Here is a 23,178-nt window from a genome sequence, read left to right as displayed (position 1 = left end):
TAACCAATTTATTCATGAACATACACGTACAGTTATTGAGTACATTAGTATTTTTGTAGCATAGCATTTTGCCTTGACAACAGCTGCTCAGAAGGACCCTACAGAAACCTTCACGTCCTTTTCCAATGAACATGTTCTGAATACTCCCTGCAGAATGAGCAGTACCCTGGCTCTCCACAGTGGACACGATGCTGCCCAACACAACCAACACTTGAAACCAAAAGGCATTAAGAATGGAGCTGGAGGGAGGCAGGCTACTGTTTGTATTGCTCTGACATGCTTCCCCTGTGGTCTTCTGGGTAACAAAAGGAAGAAGTTTGGGGAAGGGAGGGTAGCGGGTCATTGGCCAATACGATGGCCTTATCACAATTCCCCTTTCTTTCACAGTGATAAAAATTAACCTCAGGGGCTGGGCTGAGGTCCGTGTGAGTCAACTGACCAGTCATGAATTGGTGAGATGAGAGGTAAAGGTCATACACCGATGAGTAAAGGGGGGGTTTGGTGAACCTGACATGTCAACAGACATTTGAAAAGCTGGTTTGAACTTTCCTTTTCATTTAATGTGCTACATCTGCCCAACCGTGTTCCTAGAAAGCCCCTCTGAACATGTCGAGTGTGCCCTCCCCGGTAAGAAAGGCAATGCACTTAAAGAACCAGATAGGAGAGGTTGAACTCTCCACAGAGCGGGGTTACAGCACACCCCCATTGCAATTTAGGCAGGGGGTGTCAAACAAAGTGCTGCTTACAAGGAGTACTCAGACAGCTAACCAATGATGGGACCCCATCGGTACACCACACACTAGTACAAAGTGCTATAGAAAAAAAACGACAGCCAAGCCACTGTAAACCTACGAGGAGCCTGAAGCACTGGGTTATTGGGTCTGAGTGGCCCCGAACAGGTCATCCCACCAGACTGTCGTCGTCTTCCTCATCTTAAGAATTCTCTGGAATGTTAAAGAGACTCAACCGGGCTGTACCGAGCCCTGGGAGCGACCCATTATGAGATGAAAAGGTCAAAACGAATTTTATTTTTGTCCAATTAAGAGGAGTTCATCCAATTTAAGAAAAGTGGACTCCCTTTGAAGAGAGGTTCACCGTCGTTGCCAGCCAGTCTGCTTACTGGAATGTATCGAGAGTGGAAAGTAGTTGAGCACAAGTGGTGCAGGAAGGGGCCAAAAAAACAACTCCAGATCCCATGCTCAGCAAGATTAGATAAACTGGAATAGACACCCGGCTGCAGGTCCCCCCATCTGTCCTCCGTCACAAGAGCTGGAAATGCTACAGTGCTTTTACAAGTACTAAAGGCCCCGCTAAGAATAAAAAATATTCACCTGGGATAACCACAATGGACCAACCTGGAACTTTGGTAGGGAGAGGAAGAGAATGTCGGGGCATGGAGGAAATAAATTGACGTCGCCGCGATGCAGTCTAAACCACAGCTGTTGTCCAAGAGCAAATACAACAAAAGACTTCACAAGAACCCAGACTAGTTTTAGCAGTGAAGAAACACGTTCATGCTGTTTGAGGGAGATTTTTTTTTCCTGTATTCTATCTATTGTACAGAGAAGGAGGAAGAGAAGGAAAAACAGGTCTAGTAAAATACTATGTATATTGAGCCACACAGCTCTCAGTATATTACCATAAGTTTTTGTAACAAAAATCTTGAAACTTTTTTTTCTTCAAATTCTCTACCAAGAAAAATACAAAACATTATAAGGCGGTAAGTAACTATTTTTTTTAATCTTTTTTTTTTTTCTTCTTTTAATTTGATAAGCTGTTACAGTGCAGTTGATCCTCGAGGCAGCCAGGCCAGGCTTCACTGCTGCTTGCACTCAGCTGGGGGGGCTGCATCCTTCTGTAAAAAATCACAGGGGTGGGGAGAGGGGGTTGTTAAGACGAAACCACTCGTGCAACACACACACACACACACCTGGCAAACAAAAACCAAAACCAACACACAGCAAAGCCATTTCAAAACGTAATCAACAAGCTGCTACAAATTCTAAAGAACACCTGGAAACGTCCTCACCTCGTGACTATTTTGAAGACAAGACAACATGACTCAGATGAACGTGGGGACGATGACACATTCCAGTTAGACACTATGACAACTATGTTTGTCATAGCAACATCCTTAGGAATGCTGTGATTCCAAAGTGTATGGAACAGTAACTGTCTCAAGTGAACCAGGAAAATGACCCCACTGTTGTGGTTGAGTGTTAAGAAACAGAAAAGACTGGGGTTTTGGCAGGGAGCTGTGGGAAATGCATTTATTTTGCTTTCAAGCAGAGAGTTGGATAAGAAGAGTAATACCCCCCTCATGTCTGTTGAATGTGAAGCTGGAGGTAGGGACATTGAGCCTAGCATAAAGACTGGTGACAGCTAAACTAGCTCCGTCCAAAGGTAACAAGATCTGCTTACAAGCATCTCTAAAGCTCTTTATGTTAGGGGTGTGAATCTTTCCCCATTTCATTTAGATTCTTAGGGGTCACGATTTGATTCAAAGACTGAATCAATAAGTAGGGATAATTTCAGCAAGTACTCCAGTCTGGTATACGCCAATAAAGCTGGTGTGACAAATTACGCAATGAAAGCAGAGTAAAGTGTTCATAAAGTATAACAATGCAAACACAAGGTCACATTTATTCATTATAAACAAACTAAAAAGTTATCATCTGATCTACAACTTTGTATTCAAACTCAAAATGAGCAAGTAATGTGCTGCATGCTTATGGCTTTGCACAGTAGCTCCTCTCTGCTATCACATCTATAGCTCTCTCACCCAAGTGACGGAGTGGTACTGTGGCGGGTCGCATTTCTGTCAAAGTTGATGAGCTAACAATGTAAATATGCAAAGTAAAATCAGAAAATTTAGTGATATCCCGGACTGTGTGGTCTTGAAATCGATTCCAGAGTCCTCTATGTCTGAGATGAGACAGTAAAAATGAGCACAACTACGGGGGCTACATCACTATATTAGTGGGGGATGACGTAAACAAAGACATGGGAACAGATCTAAGGGCTAGGCAAAAGCTAACACCTCATTGGCTATCACTTAGGACTGGGCGATATGGACCAAAAATTGTTGAATCGATACACAATAGTGTCTAATCCTTTATCAGGTTTAAAAATGTATCTATATAATTCAAAAACTTGATACATCACCTAGCCCTATCGCTACTTATTTGATTCGCCACTGAGCGGTTTCTGATGAACCAAATGGAGTGCAGCATGATCAACACTCATAAAACGTGGCATTAACAGCAGGTTCCCGATAGCGCAGTTGAGCTAAAGGTACGGTACGTCCTCTGGTCTTATTCAGATGTGAATAAAGTGTAACAAGATGACAATTTCAGTCGGATATCAAGCAAGCACTTTCTAGCTTATTTTGAAGGGCAATAAAAATCTATTTTCGGAGGCTATGAATGGATTAAGAATCTTAGATGAGGATTTCGATTTGATTCCCTACTTAACGTGTTGCAACTCGTTTGTTCTATCGGGGGGAAAAAAAACCCGTAGGAGAACCCTGTCTCCAGTCTCTATGCTAAGCTCAGGTAAGTTCTGACTGAAGTTTGTATGTGCTTGTAAAATGTTAAAACAGGGACAACAGTGTTTATTTGGGTGTTGCTGCTCCAGGATAATAAGTGTAAACACTTGAACAGAAGCTCAGGCCATTGTGCTCAAATCAACTAGCTGCCAAAAACCAAAAGGGAACACTCGAGTCAATAAGGGATGAAAAGTGCAGAGATATATTTAAGACCCCATCATACTTAGGGTGGGGCATCCTTCCAACAGACATTAGACACTTCTGAAGGTGATGGCACACTGCAGCTGTTCAGGCTGCTCTTGATGCCACACTGACTCAACAACGTAAGGTCACTTTAGCTACTGAGCTACACATTTGGCTGCGGCTGAACTCCTGACAGTTGATTACAAAAATAGCGCTCTGTGCGAGACAAGATTTGACACACTGAGCGGTCTTTTCCTCAAAACACCCAAAGTAACAGCTCTGCCTCTATTGCAGGCTATGATGTAGCTTCAGTCCAATGATTTCTCATCTTGATGGTTTCTTTTCTTGTTTGTATCTGCTGCAAGCAATCACGTTTTTAATGAAAACAGCTGAAAACAAGCCATTATTGCTGAGAACAATGGCACCATCACAGAGATTAAAACACTCTGTTGGCATTTCTTGTATTTTGGTAATGTGCCAGCCTATTGGTTAGGCCTTCTTGCACACACAAACAGTCCTCCAAGGCCATTATCGCAGCATTAGAAGCACATCTATTGAAATAAAAAGGCAGCCGAACAGAACTAATGTGAACAGGAAGGAGGATAAAAACCACAGACGAATGGACCAATGATGTTTAAATGGGTATTTAAAACAAACATCCATAAACAAAGCACAAAATTCATGGCAGACAAATCCTCAAAGCTAGCCTATGTTTGTGGACAGGACAAGCTCAACATGGTGGAGGAGAAAGAAAAGGGAGGGCTGGACTAGCTTCAACATACAGAACTAATACAGGTGCAAATGCAGAACTCACTATGGGTTAAACTTCAAAAAACCAACAACAAACCGGTGGGTTAGTTACTCGGGAGGGTGCAGCACGGCGGCAGAGGAGAATGCTCATGTGGGGGGTGGGGGGTGCAGAGAGATGGATGGAGGATGGAAAACCAGGACGAAAAGGAAAGCAAAAAGCAAAACTGAGAGGGTGAGGGTGTGATGGTAGTAAGCTGACAATTCACAAGCTGTACCTACCAGGATAGGGTTATTTTTCTACTGTCACCACTTAAACCTAGTGAGGAAAAATTTAAAGAGTAGCTGACAAAAGGTGCCAAAGTGACCGCAGATGAAGCAACATTAATGAATAGGAGAAAAAGAAAAAAAAACTAGCAGAATACAGAATGTCAAAGACATTTCTTTTTAGCAAAGAAGCAGAGGTCATGCTTGATTACATCGTCTCAAACTTACAAGTAGGGCTGCACGATTATAGCCAAAATGATTAGCACAATTCATTGATTTCAGGGACAAAATATTTTTATGGAACGGTCACATTTAAAAATCAACAGAGCTCTGCTTTCACTTCTATGTGCTACATTATACAAGGCTGGTTCTTCTTCGCCTGAATTTGGTGCAGGGACTGGCTTTTCTCCTGCTCCAAACATTTGATTTTCATTTCGCTCATCTGTTCTGTTGTATATTATTCTTCTACTCTGGACAGCAGCCACAACATCTAGAAAAATTTTAGGCACCGCATACCACCCTCACCCCCCTAAAAGTGAAGCCAAGATGTGTGGATCGCCCCCTGGTGACTGGCTGTTAGTTTAGGAAGCGCTTGATTTGATACGCAGTGGAGTTTTCTATGAACACACATTTTAAACTTCAGTCATTCATGTTCATTTAAGACCGTGATTGAGATTAACACTCGATTAATTGTGCAGCCCTACTTACATGGTGCTCCAGTCTGGTTAATAATTAAAATAAAACTAAACTCAGACCAAAATCAAGTAACACTTAATCTCATCATGTAAACAAACTGAAAATGCCATGACACAATGTATTAGAAGCACGGTTCTCATCTCAATCGTCTTTATTGTTGCGTGCAGTACTTTTGAGCTTGCATGGCTATTCCTCTGTACACTGCTTATTCCCTTTTTCAGCTACATTACCTCCATCAGGAGGCAGTGAAGCAGAATATATCAGTGAATAAACAGCCTACAGCAGAGGACTCACATTTTATTGTGTGTGTGCTTTCATTCAAACCAAATGCTGTTTGTTTTTTATATATATATATATATATATATATATATATATATATATATATATATATATATATATTTATTTATTTATTTATTTATTGTGCCAAAGTTTCCTATAGGAATAATGCATTTAAATACGGCCAAAACATAAAATTAATATTGTACATGTGGTACATCTCAAAGTGTCAAAATCCCTTTCTTTCAATCATACTGGATCTGTGTGTTGCATAAGGTTCAGGTTTTAGTAACAACATGCAACGGTCAGACTTAACCGACTGGTGAAAAGGGTCATTCTAAAAATACAGGTGCTTCAGGATCTGGTTAAGAGGAAATATATCTACTTCTTGTCTGAAAGCCAAATCAAGATCACAACAAAATAAAAGCTGAAGCAAACCAAAAGCTGGTGCAGAATGAGATGCATTTGTCCGTATGTATTCTGTATGTTGAAATTGAGAAGTCTATTAAGGACAGCCGTTCTCTACCTGCAGCTCAGGAACCTCTGAGGGCACTGGAGGGTGTAATGCCAAACGGTTCTCACTGTCAAATTAACTTTTCCTCATGAACTGTGGGAGGTTCAGAGAGTTCGCTGCAGCTATCAATGGCCTGTAGTAAGAGCGGCTTTACTTTTTGGAAAGAGCATCCTGAGCCAGCAAAGTTGAGAACAGCTGAGTAAGGCCTTTCTTAGGACACCAGAGATCTTTAGAGAGGGAGGGGATGTGTGATCTCACCTTGGGATCGTAGTCGGGGTCGTTCTCCTCATCAGCCTCCTCCTCTCCTTCCTGAACACACAGCACAACTTCAGACTTCTGGGGTTCCTCCACACAACCACAATAACACTTATCCATGTCTATGACAACACTAAAACCATACATCTTCTTGCATTTTGTGCTCACTTTCATACATTTATTGTGGCCCTAAATGGTCTTACCTCATCGTCCGCCTCCTCTCCCTCTTCATCATACTGTAAAACACAAACATGAGAATTGCTTGGTTCAATTTTTCAAGAAATCCATTACAACGGTTGGCAATGACCCATTATTTTAAGGCCAATTGCTAAAGTGACAAAGTCACTCTCAAGCCATTACCAGAACATTCCTTCAAAACTTTATCAGCTGAAAAGAGAGCAGAGCTCGTTTCCCCCTCATTTGTTCCCTCAACAAAGCCAAACTCGGAGCAACAGTCAATTTGGGCAGCGAAACTTCTATAATGGTGGCATGTGTTTATTCCAATACAGCCTAGTAAAAACGGTTAAGTCAAACTGAAGAAGAGGTCACTCTTGAGATTAGACAGAAACACTCACATCGTCGTCGTCATCCTCTATGGCTTCTCCTGTGAAGTAGAGCACAGCCCGAGGTACGATACGCTCACGGATGAAGTGGCCGATTTCAAAGTCTGCAGCCAGGACCGCCTCTGCATCCTCATCCTGAAGACAAACGGGCCAGTCAGTCTAGTTCAGGGTTTTTCCAGATGCCTTCAGGCTCATCCACATTACTACCTTTGAAAACAATCTCTGTCTTCATACACGTTTTAGCACCGCTTCAGAAATAATGTGCTCCCATACGATTGCGCCTGAAAACATGTAGCATAGGCCAATCACATGTGTAAGGTTGACAAAGCTGCTGGACACGGGATTAAAGCTACACAAATTGGCTAGAAAAACACGTTGAAGATTTTTTTATTTAAGTCATATTCCTTATCTAAAATTTGTATTTGTAAAACAGGTTACTTTAGGGTGCGTACACACACTGTCAGAGACGGCTGCAGTCTTTTTTCCACATTGAATTGACCACTGGTTATAAGGGCAGATGTTTGTTTCCTTCCGAAAAAAAGGGCTACGTGACAAAACACAATCCCAAACTAAAACAGGGTGAACAGCTCAGACTAGCTGGAGCTCTGCCGACGCCAGGCGTAAAAGTAAAAAAAAAAAAATGCATTTTATATAAAGTAGTGTGGATGTAGCCTTAGGGTTAGGTTAGAATGGGATGTTTCACTTTAGACCAGATTCTAAGTTTATCAAAAAAGCAGAGTGCAGATTCTTTGACTATTAATTTGAGTTTTAATTCTAAAAATAAGTATTTTGCTTTTGTTGCTTAAAGCCGTTTAATGCTAAATGTAACTAGAATGAATTTGATAGTGTAGATGAAGTGCGCCGACTTACCAACTCTCCGTTTTCTGGAACTGTAAACAAGTGATGAGAGTCAAGGTTAGTTTAAGCATGCAGGCACAAAGATCTGATGGATCATTTTATGAAATACCATGCATGAATATTTCTGCCTGGTCATCCTTACCCTCTGGTGGGGTGAAGAAGTTGAAGAAGGAGTCATTGGGGACTGTTTTGGTGACCGTCCTCACTGTGCCGCGGCCCTTGTGCTTCTGTTTCTTCTTGATTGTTTTTAACGTGACGTTTTTGCCCTTCGTCCACTCAATCGTGCAACTGAGGTGAAACACGAGGAGATGGTAGCGGGAGAAGGCAAGGTCAGTATCCAACATTTTAAAATGTCAAATCTAAAAGGACTTCCTGGGTTTATATTAGGAACTAGCTGGCTACTGATTCAGAGAAAGAAGAGGCAGAGAGGAAAGACACAGGTCCTGTTGCTTGTTCAGGGGGTGTTTTATTAAATAATAATGAGGTTGGCCTTATAAACAGTACAAAGAACTATGACTGTATGGAACTAAATAATGCTCCTGAAAAAACTCATCTTTTTGATATAAACTAACCAGGCAATCACACCAAAAGCGATAGAGGCGATGAAAGCGACAAGCTTCCATTCAAAATCAATGTAAATGCCGCGATGACACGCGATGTTGCTTCCAGCGATGCGATCCGGGCGGTAAGAGCGAAACCAGTCTGAAATCAGACTGTTGATATAATATAATGTATTTATCTCTGACCTGTGGATGGCAGCAACGTGCCTTTAGGCATCTAGTCTGCCAGAAATCCAGAAGAAAGCTGTCTGTCTCAGACCGGGATACGCTTCGCTCTGCACTACCTTGCACGGCTTCGGAGGTTAAATCACTGACTGCCTGATCTCACTACAACACAACGCATTTTTTAAGAGCCACACATCTGAGAGCTCATTTCTGTTCTTTTAGAAGCATTCAGATCGGTGGTTAGCACTAGCACAACTTACCATATAGTACAACAGCAGGAAAGGCTGAGCCTGGGGCTGCTACCTGCGATTGAAGCGATTATTGAAAATGTGACGAATGTGATCAAGCAACGCGATACTTGCATTGCCAGCGATTTAATCGCCTCCATCGCTCTCGGTGTGAATGCACAGTAAGACAAAACCGATAAGTTATCGTCAATTTGTGCCCTTACCACGAAAAGACCATACACCACCACAACAACAGCATTGAAAACAAAGACCAAACTGAGCAAAACATCTCACCCTGTGCAGCACATGATCTCTGGTCCATCGAAGGAGAAGGGGTCGCTCTCGTCAGGCTCTGACCTCATCTTGTAAGTTTTCGTCAACACTGTGTTTGTGAAGAAGTCGTTGGGCTCGAAGAGGAACTCTAATGTGAAGCTCTGGGGCAGACCAAATGAGATCACGATTACAGACAGTTCTAAGTTAACCGACTGGTTCCAGCCTTTTGACACAAGTCCTGCTTACTCACCATTGGCTGCCCTGGATCTGAGAACTTTACTTTAATATCTTGTAAATGTTTAAGGATGGGCTCATCGTGTTCCTGAGGAGAGAAAGCACCAGAGCAATTGGAAAAACATACAGCAGGTGCTTCTGTTAGGAATATACAAGGCTGTCACAATCCACAATGCAAACCCATGTTCTACACTATTTGGCCAGCAGATGGAAGCATATCCTGATTTTTCACAGCTGGAAGCAGACACTGTCTGTGACCCATTTTCACTGGCACTCCAGCAGCCGCTTGAATGAACCTACCTGCAGCATGTCACTGAGCAGATCCACGTTTTTGAAAACTGTTAACCAGAACTCCGGGATGCCTTTGGGGTCTTCCTTCTCCTCGTCCTTCTTCTCTTCCTCCAACTTGGCCTTCTCCTTCATCTCGTCCTAGTTGAGGGAGACATTTTCTCTTCAAAATAAGGCTTGCTCAGACATTTTTCTTTTTTTACATTACGAAACAAAGAGCTTTTCACCAAAAAAAGATACAGCACTCCGCATTGGGGATTAGATGCAGAAAAGAGAAAATAGAGCAAGGGAACTAGCTCCATGTAATTGGCAAAAACCTTAGTTAAAATAAATCACTGATCTTACTGTATAACTGCCTTGCAATAGAGACATCTGAAATACGTGATAGTGACTGACTCCTGTGTGCTTTCTTAAACACTGCATGCAGTGTTGCCTTTTTGGGAAGTTCATTCTGCTCTGGATGAGACTAAAAGCTACATGCATGAAATGTCAGACAGGAAGCATGCAGGTGTATATGTCACCTGTACCTGCTTACTTACTGTCAGCTCTTCCTCTTCATCTGCCTTCCATTCACATTCCTCATCTGTGGGCTCATAAGCTGCTTTCACTATGTCACTTCTCTGTAAAAAAAAAGAAAAGAAAAAAAAAAAGATTTGAGTTAAAGTTCGTACCTTGTGGAACTAATTTGCATACCACGTGATTCTTCTGAAAGAGAAAATGATGAAATCCCAAAGTAATAAGAACAGAAGTGTGAATTGTTTCAGTGATGTGTAAGATGGCATGAAGGCTCTTCTCCATAAGTGGCCGTTTCCATGAAAACAAATGAGGCTCTTAACGTCGCATTACTAGCGTTAGCAACATGTGGGGAAAGCAGGTTAAACCTCATTTACTAAGCAAGTCACACACCTATTGTTGTATCTTAAATCATGCAGAGCTGGACAATAAAAATAAATCTATCCAAATACAGATGATTTCATATCTCTATCACAATATATACAGTATATAGTTCTCTGGTAACTCAATACATAAATAGTCTATATGAAATAACCATATGATTTTAGTATATGCTTGTTATTGTCAATTTAGAGGATGTAATTGTGTATCACAACATATGATTTCATCACTATATGATAAATGATCATATTGATATATCACCAAGCCTTACAGTCCTCTACATTGAACCATAATATTGTCTATACTGATGAGCCATGCATCCAAAAGCGGTATAACAATGATCTCCAACCAACGGTGCAATTATAACGCAATTAAAGATACTGACCAAAGCCTTGATGTCATTAAACTTGACAGACTCCTGGTCATGCATTTGGGAAATTTCACGCTGGTCTGTGTTTAATTAATGGGCCTTGAGGTTGAGACATTTTATTCAAATGCTGTGGATCTCAACTTTAAGTTTTACAAGGTTTGTTAACAAGGAAACACATAGAATCTCAGTTATCATAATTTAAATTTAGGACAATGGAAAAAATTAAATCTGCATACGGTCACTGGTGTCATTCTATCCCCAGGTATCTCCTCATAAACTCTCACATCTATTTGACAAAGAAGCCTCTCTGGAGTCAATAATTCATTACACTTGGGGGGGGGGGCTGTCAAAATGTAGTAGTCCGAAGAAACACCCAATTCATGTTCAGCTCAAACGATTACTTTGGGTTTTGTAATGTCAAAAGGAAACTAGTTGTTATGCTAATCTTTTACTTTATGCTTTGAGGAGAAGCACAAAGTCTAACTGTATTTAGAAAAACAAAAAATGATTTCACAAATTCTTATACAACTGAGGTGCAAAAAAAACATAACATGACTCGGCCCAGATTTGGTTGATTTGCATTTGCTCAGCATATCCATCTGGGAACTCTCGTTTGGAGATCTTTTAGGAAGGGACAGAAATACCGGTGTCTGATTACATAAACCTCTGTCTATCACCAACATAGGGGCCAAATCAACCAATCAGATCATCGAAGCGTATCACATGCCAACAGCGTCGAGGCAACATGTCTATAAAGGATATCTGTTGTTTGTGTGACGTGAATTTACAGATAAAAGGCACAATTGCAATCTTATCTGCAGAAGCAGTCATGTTGTTTACACTGAACAGTCGCTTCTTGTTTTGTCACACTTAAAACCAACGCTGATTGGTCCGGCCGCCTGACTGATCTGCAATTAAAATACAATGGAGCTTGCGAGATCAGGATGATCTCACAGCGGCTAATAAAAACAGCTGCAGAATTACAAGTAAGGAAGGTCACAATAAATTGTGTATGTTAATGACGTACTTTGTCGAAGAGGGGCTGGTAGAGGGCTGCATACTTTCTCTCCAGTTCATGTACTTCTTCGTAGAACTTTGCTTCAATGTGAGCACATTTGACCTGCAGGTTCTTGAGGGCGTTAACACGTCTCTTTACAACCTTTGGTAAACTGTGGGATGACAGACATGAACAGAGATGAGTACAATCCTGGAAAAATCCCGGCATAAAGAGCAGTTGTTTTTTTTTCACTTTGCCCTTTCACTGAAAATGGCTACAATTTTTTACACTTCTGACAAATTATGCAAAAAAACCTAAACAAATGAAAATTGGATCATTGTAATTCTTCCTACAATTTGTATAGAGCAATCACTCTGACCATATTGTTTAAGGTAATAATTGTTGCCTGTCATGGTCTACGGGAATATTAGTAGGTTTTATATCTCAGCTCTATCTTGCTGCATCATGGCAACCTGTGACCACAGCTTCGGTCGGCCTTCGTAGGGTTTTCCCAGGGTTTTTAGAAGGATTCGGTGCAAAATTAATCCAGGCTTGAAGAGCTGGAGTGAGGTAGCACAGAGTCAACGTTGCAGTATGGCAAGTTAAAACGCATGCACTATCCTGGCAAGGGGATGCATGTTTAGTCCTGAGTGCTGGGTTGTTGTAACTGTGGAATTTGTTGGTGCCAAATACTCGACAAGTTGATCAAAGAACTGCGGAGCAGCAAAGCCACACAGTCTTGCTGTAGTGAATGAAGTTGTGTGTCTTCTTGGCTAAGTCCAAGACCTTAAGAACAAGACCTAAAGTGATGTTTCGGCCAACACAGTGAGGGGAAACTAGTGAAGCAGAACTAGCGCCAGTAAACTAGTTTACCAGCCTTTTGCCAAAACGTTTCATAAAAGATGCAGTTGTGTAGTCAGCTGCTATTAAAAGCATCTTCCCTACTTCATATTGTGTGATGTCTCTCTGCTTTTCTTTCTCCCCAACCGGTGCAGACAGATGTCCGTCCTCCATAGAGCTGGGTCTGTCTGACGTTCCTGCCTGTTATAGGGAAGGTTTTCAACGCCACCGTACTCTACGGGGGAATTGTTGGGTCTATGTAAATCATAGAGTGTGGTCTTTACCTAGTTTGTAAAGTGTCCCGAGATAACTTTTGTTATGATTTGGCACTATAAATAAAATTGAATTGAAAGTCCTTACAAACATTGAATGTCTGCTGCAGCGACATTCTGCTACAAGACAAGACGACAAGCTCTTTAAATGCGTTCTAAGATTAAGTTATTACCAAAAATTACATCAGGTCTCACCTCTCCATGTACCCCGACGGCGAGCCGTTCAGACCATCCAGCCTCTCCTGCAGAGCAGCCAGGATCTGTGGATTCTGCATCATCTGCACAGTCAGCTGACGAGCTGAGAACACAAACGCATATATAAAAAAGGTTTAAAAAAAAAAAAAAACAATATATATATATTTGTTATTTGTTCCACTCAGTATTAGAACTGGACCCTTCCTGCAATGGCTGAGCCATCCGGAGGTATATTGCACATTATCAGCACTGTGTGTTTACCAGAGTATGAAAGCAGGGTGGAGCAGAGTACAAGAGCAGTTTCCTGCTCAGAGCATTCAGTCACCTCACATACGGGTTTACAGCATATTGTGTGATTTCAATAAATAAAAGGTAAACGTGAATGTTCTGGTTAATGACGTGCATATTGCCGAGGCTGCATAGACATAAGAGTAGGCAGTCGGCAATAAAGGGTGCCAGACGGTACAAGCCAGGTGTATGACACATTGCTTGCACCTATCAAAGCTCAGTCAGATTGCTGCTGGCAGGTGAGAAGATTAAAAGAGATTGGAAGTCACTTTTCTCTGTTGCCACATCCTGGGCATTTCACTTGTAATGTGTTACCAACTAGCATAGATCAGCTGGCCAAGACTCTGCATCCTGTCTAAGAAATACAACTGTGCTTGTCTAAATCAACATGCAGCTTTGATACAAGATGCTTTTTGGTGGATACAGAAATGGAGGGTCAGCTACCACAGGGCCATTTTTTTTCGAGATGATAATGTGTGCCCCCTGTTAAGTCCTAAAATGCCTGCCTCACATCCATGTCCCTCAGGTTCTAGAAGATGCACAACAATGTTTTGTAGATGTATAACCACAGATGCTCAACAAAAAAACATTAGTGTCTTCACTGTTCCACATGCGCAATAATGTTTCACTTGAAAAGTCACACTTGTACATCACCTTTACTATTGTTACTGGTGTTTAAGGTCGGACCCTCTGTTACCGTCTAAATTGTGTATGGTATAAAGACTTGCTGCGTCTCACACACACAAACGCACACGCAGGCACGCACACACGCACCTATGCATTTACAGGTAGAGCATTTATGCATCGCTGTTTTCCTTTTTGAAAATGTGGAGCATCACCATCTGAAACACTGAATAAACGTGAAGATGGGGCTGGATGTAGCTGTACAATTTACACTGGTGTCAATGGATGTAGTTTCACCCTTTGTTTTTAAACCAATCACTTCTTCCTATCTTATAAACTGAGCTGTTATTTGTGGGTCCCTCTGAGTTTGTTACTCATGTCTCACAGCAGCAGATATGTGCGGTTTCTTAATGAGTGTGCGCTGCATTGACAAGTTCGAACTGTATTACTCATGCACTTTTAATCTCCCATCAGCCTCCAGACCTCATGTAAAGCTTTCCTAAGTGTGGACGTGATGACAGATCAGTCGTAGGCAGCCAGTTTGAGCCTTTTTTCAAATGTAGCTTTTAAAAAGACTATTAAAAACTTGTTATAAATAGACGAGACCAAACAGCCATTTATATCTATCCACAATGAGTCGAGAGTGGGCTCATATATTTACTGCGCTTCAAAGGATGCATTAACATTAACATCAAGATCCCAAATAAAACGGATTAGTGCCTCCCAGCTCTGAACTAAAATTCAAAATCATGTCATGCAAATTACTTAAGCATCAACAGGGGCACATAAAGTTCAGACAATTACTCTTCTACTGTATCACATTTTGACACACCCAATTGATAAGAAAATATTTCAGAACATGTAATCTAAACGTTTTCTTTACCGCTGCACAACTTCACATCAGTTTTATGCCTCTTTTCCACCGTTTTGTTTTGCGTCATTAATTCTGTATAGTATACGGAGTAAGCACAGGCAAGGAAATGCATCTCCTTACAGATGGGCGCCACACAGATAGAGGAAAAGTGTGTTTTTCCCCATTCCAGTTTTATGAAATATGCATATTGAGCATTACCAAGATAAAAAAGGGACCTAATTAATGTATATGACTGTAATCTGAACTCTCCCACTTTTATTTAACTCCAATTCAGGTGGTGTAGCCTATGCTAATTACTAAAATTCACAATGTGTTAAACTAGTTGCTTTTCAACTTTACACAATTTGATCAACATCCTCAAGCAACTGAATTGAATTCAACAGCCTATGTCTAATTCCACAGGAAATTAGAATAAAATACTTTACAGTTTGTCCAACAAAAAAAATATAGAAAAACGTTTTCAAAGAAAGACTAAAGGAGGAGTTTCTCAAACATCAGTGACTGCGAGGGTACCCATAGGAAGGAATGGACGTATATAGTATAGTTAGACGGTCTATGTTTTAAAATATAAAATGACAGTTCCACCATCAACAATCTGTACTGTAGCATTTTGCAAAGACCTACCTTTGCTGTTTTCATCTTCTCCCGTCTCCTCCTCTTCCACTTCCTCCACATCATCCATATCTGCTGGGTCCATCTCAGCCTGGTCTTTGCTGCTCGGGGGAGACACGAGGGGGGGGGGGGGGGGGGAGACAGAAGGAAAGGTCAGCCAAAACACAGACAATTCAGACTGTTTGACTGTACAGAAATAGCACCAGCCACAAACTGCATCTGGCATGTTTAGGGTGAGGCTGCCAGAGATTTGGCCACCTCGCTTGCTGCATTAGCTGGCGACAATACTGAACACCTTTGATAAATACTGCAAGCGATTGGTTCAGTTCAGTGAAAACAAGCGATAGCTGCAGTCCTGTTTACATGCCTTGCTCAGGGGCACATTTGTAGGTCATTTTACACCTTATAGTTTATTTTTATTTATTATAAACAATATGATAAAATAATAATAAAAGATCGATTTTATACAGCACTTTTCTCAGTACTCAGACACTTTACATATTAAAAAATATAGAGAAATAGGAAGCACGTTCAACAACACTAGAATGAGAGAAAATCACATTAATAGAAAAACAGAGGGTGGAAGATGGTGGACGATGGTGGATTTTAGTTGTAGGTGATCCTGAAGAGATGGGATTTAAGCGGACTCTTGAATGATGGGGGCAGAATTCCGGCTGGCGAGGGCCAGGGAATTCCAGACGGTAGGGGTGGCGATGGCAAAGGCTCGGTTCCCCAGGGTGCGATATTTGGTTTTGGTGATGGGGGTGAGAAGGTTGGCGTCAGCAGAGCGGAGGGAGCAAGTGGGGAGTGGCGGTGGAAGAGATCAGTCAGGTATGAGGGTGCGAGGTTGTTTAGGGCTTTGTAAACATGACACCCTAGTTCAAGATGCAGTGCAGGAGAGCTAGATTCTGAATACGCTGCTCCACCAGCATGGCCTCATCCGTCTCATCTAATCCTGTCAGTCCGCAGCACAGAATGGAAATCAATGGTCGAGCGTATGTGTGCGTGAGTTTAAAAACCACTGGAGCGTCACCTCTGATGGAACAATGTTAGATCCATCACTCCGATGTCGTGTGGTTTGGTGTGTTAAACTACATGATGCAATCTGAGCCCAGGCATAGCATCTCAGACAGCCCTAGCTTTAGTAAATAACCGTAGTCATCTGGGCTCATTGAGGGAGAGCCCTCTGCACTGCCCTTTATGGGTTTAATCATGTTATATCACCTCGCTCAAATCAGTGATGCCAGCTTCAGGCATCACAAGCATTAGACCAAAGGGGCTGACAGGTGGCAGAGAGGCCAAGTGTCTGACACAGTAGCTGGTAGATGATGTACTTACTTGTCGATGTCTGCCATCTTAGCTGAGTCTCAAGTGATGCTAAAGAGAGAGAAGAGAAAGTTATTTTAGAAACAGGAGACAAAGCAATTCTGACTAACATTTGACTTCACAATTACCTCCTGATGCAAATTTTAAGATACTTAAAGAGGACCTATTTTGTTCGTTTTTAGGGTAATTTTTGTATTTTACGCATCAGCTACAATAGGTTTATATGCTTTGATCTTAAAAAAACACAATATTACTAATACTGCCCATTGCTGCAGCACCCATACAGCACCTCTGTCCGAGCATGGGTTTGTTTGCAGCCCTTCATACTGGAGTTTTTCATTAACCTGGTCCAATACAAGGCTGGAATAAGGGCTAAACTTTAACTTGGAAGCTGCAAGTTCAGCCAGTTTTATGCTGTTTTGGTGTTTATTTTGGATGTAAACCTGTTAAAGCTAGCGTTGGCATGTTGTGCGACTAGCTATGCTAACACTGAAGTGAAAAGTGCAAACTGCAGAGTGCTTGCGCCGGCAGGTGAGGGTGTAGCATGTAGCAGCATGGCCAAATAAGGAAGTATGGCATCTTCTACGTTGACAAATACCAGAAATACGAAGAAATCGCAAAAAGTGGCCTACAGCATCGAGAGCTGTGCACAGCCAACCCAGACACAACACCACTTTAATACCTTGAGTGGGTTAATTCCATTGGTTCCAAAAACTCCATCAATTCCAGCAGTCACTTTCTTCCATTAATCTTTTATTCATATCATGTAAATAATTTAAGCTTATACATATTTTTAAGATTTTCACTCCAGTATTTGGATCAAGTAGCTGGTAAAAAAATAAGGTGTTCCAGATAAAAGTAGGCTTCAACACATCAGATACATATGTACTAAATGTTTAAATAAGTAAATAAAAATATTGCACTGGACTATGCCGGCAGATACCAATGTTAAAGGACTTGGATTGGGCTAAAAATACCTGATATAGGGAATCCCTAGATAATTGGACTTTATAAATAAATACTTACAAACTATTCCTAATTCTTGATGGAACCGGATAAAACGCTACACCTAAATACACACTATTCTTACATCCTTATGAATTAGATCGACTGATGGTGATTTTTAAAAAAGACAGATATAATAAGAACCAGCAAGCACCACAGCCAGAGTGCATTGGTATTACTTGCAGCAGTTCACTGCATTTATCTTCATTTAGTCTCCTAAAACGACACCAGGCGGATACAGTAACCACTAGGGCTGCAGCTATCAAATCTTTTTGTAATTGAGTATTCTACCAATTAGTCCATCAATTAATCGACTAAAAAAAATATATAATTTTGCAAAAAAAGTTATAATTAAGAAAAATATATTATGTCTGGGATAGGCCTATTTGATGTGGTAACGTTACAGGGCTGTGTGTTTGTGTGTGTGTGTGTGTGTTTGTGTTTGAGGGGGAGAGAGAGAATGGATTGTGTGTTGAAGGCAATACACTCGCTATTTACCATGAATAAGTTTACTATTTAAACAATTTAAAGTGGTGCATAAAATTCTACGTGACGCACGTGTTTACTCAAACAGGTTTAAAGACAAATAGATTTATTTAGAAAATTAATTAGAGAGATATCAGGAAGAGCGAGTGTCTCCCTGTTTACCGTAACAACAAGCAACGAACAAAACGTGATGTTATGTTCAACATCCAAGAAAAACTAAACATAGAAACATTGATGAGGACAGCTAAAGTTACGCATTCTCTTCCTGTTTGTCCGTCACTTCAGCAACCGTCCTCCTTAAAACGAACAGCGGCGCTCGGTGGCGTTAACAACTGGCTGTTTTCGGCTCAGACGCTGAATCATTGATGTTGTGCTGTTGTGGTAGAACTCTCCTAGTTTGCAGTGGGCACATTGCACCTTTTTGGCTTTTTTTTTTTAAAGTGTGAAATGATCCAGAATTTATTCTCCACCTTTTCCCGAAGTAGTGGTGTGCAGCCGCAAAACAGTCTGTTTGGAAAAATTATCCCTGCGCTGAACAGGGTGCATAACGCGCGGGATAGGAATTAAACAAATCATCGAGGCAGAGATTTTGCCCTGACTAATTTTTGAGTTGCCGGAGTAATTGCTTCAGCCCTAATAACCACACAGACGGCTTCTTGTATCTTTTCTTATACGATTATTTATTGGAATAATTAGAAGAATTCTCAATTACTAAAATAACACAGTGGTGTGGTCCTTTTGAGTAGTGTACACTGAATGAGCAATTAAGATTTTTATTGTGAGAACCTGACTATTTCCAGTTGATCACAAGCTTTTAAACAAACTTCCTGCTTTTAGTGTGAAATAAGGATATTTATAAAACCCTGGGCTTGGATGAATTGGGCCCATTGCTTAGATTTAAAAAAAAGCAATCCCATTGTTTGTCCAGACCGGTTCATCCCTGGCTGTCTCACCTAGCACTCACCCTTCCAAGAACCTTCCTCCCTTTAGAGAGATGGATTAACACGGTGTTCTTCTCAATGTAAGGGACACATCAGGGACTTGCCTTTCAAATATAACAGACGTGTAGGTCATTTGAGGTGGTGGAAGTTTTAATACTGGTGTCAAAGCAGTACAACGTCACTGAAGACTTGTGTGTGGTTGACCTCAAATATCATCAAACCCCCACATTTGTAATAAGTCATGCCCAGGACTCATCATCTTACAACAGTACAAGAAAGACAACCGCGGCCATGAAACAGCAATTTATCCTTCCACTAAATGTACACCACCCTGTCGCCAAAATAAAAGAACAGCATCCTGTCCATTTTCCACTAAAGTGTGCATTAATAGTTAAGTAGGAGTAGCAAATATCTCGTTGAAAGACTGACAGCTGCACATATTGGTATTGTTTAATAAAAAGATTTGTAGTTTTCTCTGGAAATAAAGACTGACCAACCAACTTGTTCAAACTAGTGTCCACTCATTAGTGTAAATTCAAAGTTGTACATTTGACCATTAAACTAGTCTGTAATCAAGCTAATAACTGACTTCCTGTAGCCACCTCAAACAAATCATCAGGAAGGGAATGCTGTTTTTCATTTCAAGGGCACGGTCTAAAATTTATATCTCGCCATAATTTGAAGCATAGACAGTGACAGATATTATATCAAGGTATATTAATTTATCTTTAATTTTATATAAATGTGTCTGAATTACTGTACTGAAGTACAAGTTTAAGGTTCTTGTTTTTTAACCTGAGTATTTCTTTCATGCTATTTTATACTTTTACTCCACAACAATTCATTGGGAAATATTCTACTTTTTACTCCACTAGATGTATCTGATAACTTAAGTTACTTGTTACTTTACCAATTCAGATTTTTGCTTCACACTGATATACAGCCGTTGCAGAGTAAACACACAGGCTTCATAGTGACAGTTATAAACAAATACTTCTCTGTCCAGTCTCTGTTGAGTTGCCAGTTTTCTGTGTCAACCTTTTAAAAATCCATTACGTAGAGCAAATTTCTACTGTCTATACTGCGCACCCATTATTTCAATCATAAGAAGATCTGCTGTTCAGCCCTGCTGTTATGAATGGTCAAATCACAACTTAAACCTATCTCTGTTGCAAATCAATCATTTGTCAACTTTCAAGCTAAATGGTGTATCATTATACTACCGCATCTTTTTCTGCTTTATATTAATGGAAAAAATACCTTTGGATGGACATTGTGAAGGACAATTTTCCCTATTTCTTAAGCCCAGAACATTTTGGAGTCAGAGTGGATACAAAAATCAGCTACAGAGATGAAACTTTTCATAGACGTATACGTTTTTAAATCAAGGAGGCCTTTTAGATTTTTTTCTCCTTTTTTAAATGAGTGAGACGGATATCCTTTCAGCAGAGCCATCATATCACCACCATCTCTTTATATTAGCTGGCCTACATTTAGCTAATACAGCAACATTATTCAACTATGGAGCTGATGCGACAGTTCCCTGAGCTCTGAACAAAGTCACGTGACGGATCAAATTGTTTCTTCTTCCATGGGGGGATAAGTGACGAAGAGAGCAGTCCGTGTGGACTTTGATTTGAGGCTATAATCATGTCCCATTTCTCAACTTAGAGCTGCATTCTGTCATTTTAAAAAATAATAATCATATGGAAATAAGCTTTAAAGCATTTCTTTTTTTAAGTCAACAATGGCCCAGTTGCACATTATAAAATAATAGGCACATATGCCCCATACTACACTACTATATCTAAAGGTAAAATGACACTCATCCAATACAGCCATCTTGTATTCTCTATTATACCAAATTATTGATGGGAAAGTACTGTAGAAAGCTTTTAGCAGCACAGCACATTTTTCAAATATACTGACATGTGAAAAATGTGATGTCTTGTTTGGTGTTTAAAGTTCAGGTCAATGCTTCCTTTCTAATGAACAAAAACAATTGCAGGTAAACAACAGAGACCAGTTCCAATTAATGTAGGGAGATATGAGTGTATGTATGTATGTCATCACTAGAAGATCCTACAATAATGCTAATATAAACTATCTCCATGGAAAAGTGTCATTTCAACAACATCTCGTGAGTATAACATTCACATCTGACCTGTCCAGGTGATGACTTATGAGACATACCTGATATATTTGGGAAAACTACAGCTTTAACGAGTCATGATCAGTTTGAAGTGAAGTGCCAAGCATGCATACAAACACACATTTTAATCATCTAATCCCTGCCACAAAATACAAACAAATGGCCACTAGATTATTTATATTTTCTCAGATCCGTGTATGAACAATATCCATGTGAAACATTGGTCCACACACACACGCAGACCTTTTACTTTCTAGGACTAGCCTTTTCTCTAATCCTGCCCAGCGACCACGTGTTGCATGCTCGTCTAGTAGACCATCACTGACTGAAAAAAAAAAGCCCCGGGTGGCTGTCCCAACTGCTCACTCCGAAGCCACATTTTAAAACTTCATGTGGACCAAGTTATTCATGCGACCTGTTGAGACGTTTACCGTCGGACGTCAAACAGCCAATGTCCACTCGCTTCCTCCACAAACAAGCCGAACCCTGGGCTAGTAAACAGGCTAACTTTAGCCGGCCTGCTCGGTCTGTCACTGCCCTGCCTCGATGTGTCTGGCTACTTAAGCTAGCTTATGTGCTGCTAGCTTGATGCGCAATACTTTGGCTGTGCAAGTGGGAGGACCAGCTTCGACAGGCACGGTGCCGTAGCTAGAAAATATGGGCTAGTTAGGAAGTGGTGCCACCGCTCCGGTAACGTCTTATAACCCGTTTTCGTCATGTGTTAATAACGGCTATTCAGACACCAACTGCCACGAACGGTTCCCCTTTAGTCCAGACTCCCATCCACTGTTCCCCACCCTGAACACCATCCTCCAAAAAATAAGGTCAAGTCCTAAAATACAAGATACAAGACACGTGTCAACAAATGTAGAAAAACGCCGACAAATACAGCATTTATCCGAGGACCTGTCGTTTCTATCAATGCACTGGTTGCCATAACAATCTAGGGGACACGGACGTACATGCTACTCGTTGTTTTATTATTTTTTTAATCGCGTGTAACATCATGGTGGAGACAGTCTCAATGGCTGCTGCCGCTGTCTGACTGGACTAACGTTAGCATTAGCAGAGCAGAGCGGTCTCCCTCCGCCGCCGCTCACCAAAGCAACCCAACTGAAAATTAACTTTCTGAAGAGACACACAAGCTTGGGGCGTCGGCGCCGAAGCCGTTTCCAAGTCCTGTCTCTTACCTTGGCTGTGTGACCGGAGGTCGGACTGGTGAGGCGGCGCTGCGCAGTGAAGAGGTCCCGGGGAAGAAAGACACTCCGCTCCGATGGCGGTAAAAGGGAGAGAGATCCCGCCGCCTGCGCTCATATACATCCGACGTCATCACGTAAACCGGCAGTCACCGAGGCAACGCTGTTGATGGGAGGGGCGGAGAGTGTGCCCCTGTAGAGGGGAGAAGGGGTGAAGAGTGATCTTCTTTTCTTCTTCTTCTTTTTCTCATTATGAAATACACCTCTTGATCACCTTTATTCATTATCATTATCATTATAATAACCCCCCCTTTCCTCATCACCAATTTCCTCACTATTTCTTTCTTAATCATCCCCATCATCTCACCATCGCAATATTCTCATCATCAGCATCAGCAACAGCAGCTCCATCATCTTCATCATCCACCTGCTCCTCCAGCTGTAGCCTAACAC

The 23,178-nt window shown here is 41.2% G+C and overlaps 1 protein-coding gene across 2 annotated transcripts; it reads right to left on the bottom strand.

The window, feature by feature from the left end:
• On the bottom strand, window positions 1–22,827 carry nap1l1 (nucleosome assembly protein 1-like 1). Of its 2 annotated transcripts, none has more exons than XM_083935553.1 (15): window positions 22,720–22,827; window positions 16,958–16,996; window positions 15,632–15,720; window positions 13,222–13,324; window positions 11,945–12,086; window positions 10,181–10,273; window positions 9,666–9,794; window positions 9,382–9,453; window positions 9,153–9,292; window positions 8,049–8,194; window positions 7,919–7,938; window positions 7,061–7,183; window positions 6,689–6,721; window positions 6,489–6,539; window positions 1–1,855 (listed from the first exon to the last, which is right to left on the bottom strand). In XM_083935553.1, exons 2-15 carry the CDS (start codon window positions 16,972–16,974, stop codon window positions 1,817–1,819), a joined length of 1,197 nt encoding a protein of 398 aa, XP_083791679.1. In that variant the 5' UTR covers window positions 16,975–16,996; window positions 22,720–22,827; the 3' UTR covers window positions 1–1,816. The 2 variants fall into 2 exon arrangements, with proteins under 2 accessions (XP_083791679.1, XP_083791680.1); XM_083935554.1 differs by having other exon boundaries at window positions 10,193–10,273.
• Between the last annotated feature and the right edge of the window lie 351 nt (window positions 22,828–23,178).

The sequence above is a fragment of the Echiichthys vipera genome (genome assembly GCF_963691815.1).
Source record: "Echiichthys vipera genome assembly, chromosome: 20".
NCBI lineage: Eukaryota > Metazoa > Chordata > Actinopteri > Perciformes > Trachinidae > Echiichthys > Echiichthys vipera.
This window is presented reverse-complemented; position numbering and strand designations above follow the sequence as displayed.

Excerpts from the sequence above, each read along its gene's own strand:
- nap1l1 (XM_083935553.1), bottom strand. Across the intron at positions 13,325-15,631 it reads AGAAGATGAAAACAGCAAAG|CTCGTCAGCTGACTGTGCAG; the intron begins GTAGGTCTTTGC and ends TTGTGTTCTCAG. Across the intron at positions 12,087-13,221 it reads CCGTCGGGGTACATGGAGAG|TTTACCAAAGGTTGTAAAGA; the intron begins GTGAGACCTGAT and ends GTCATCCCACAG.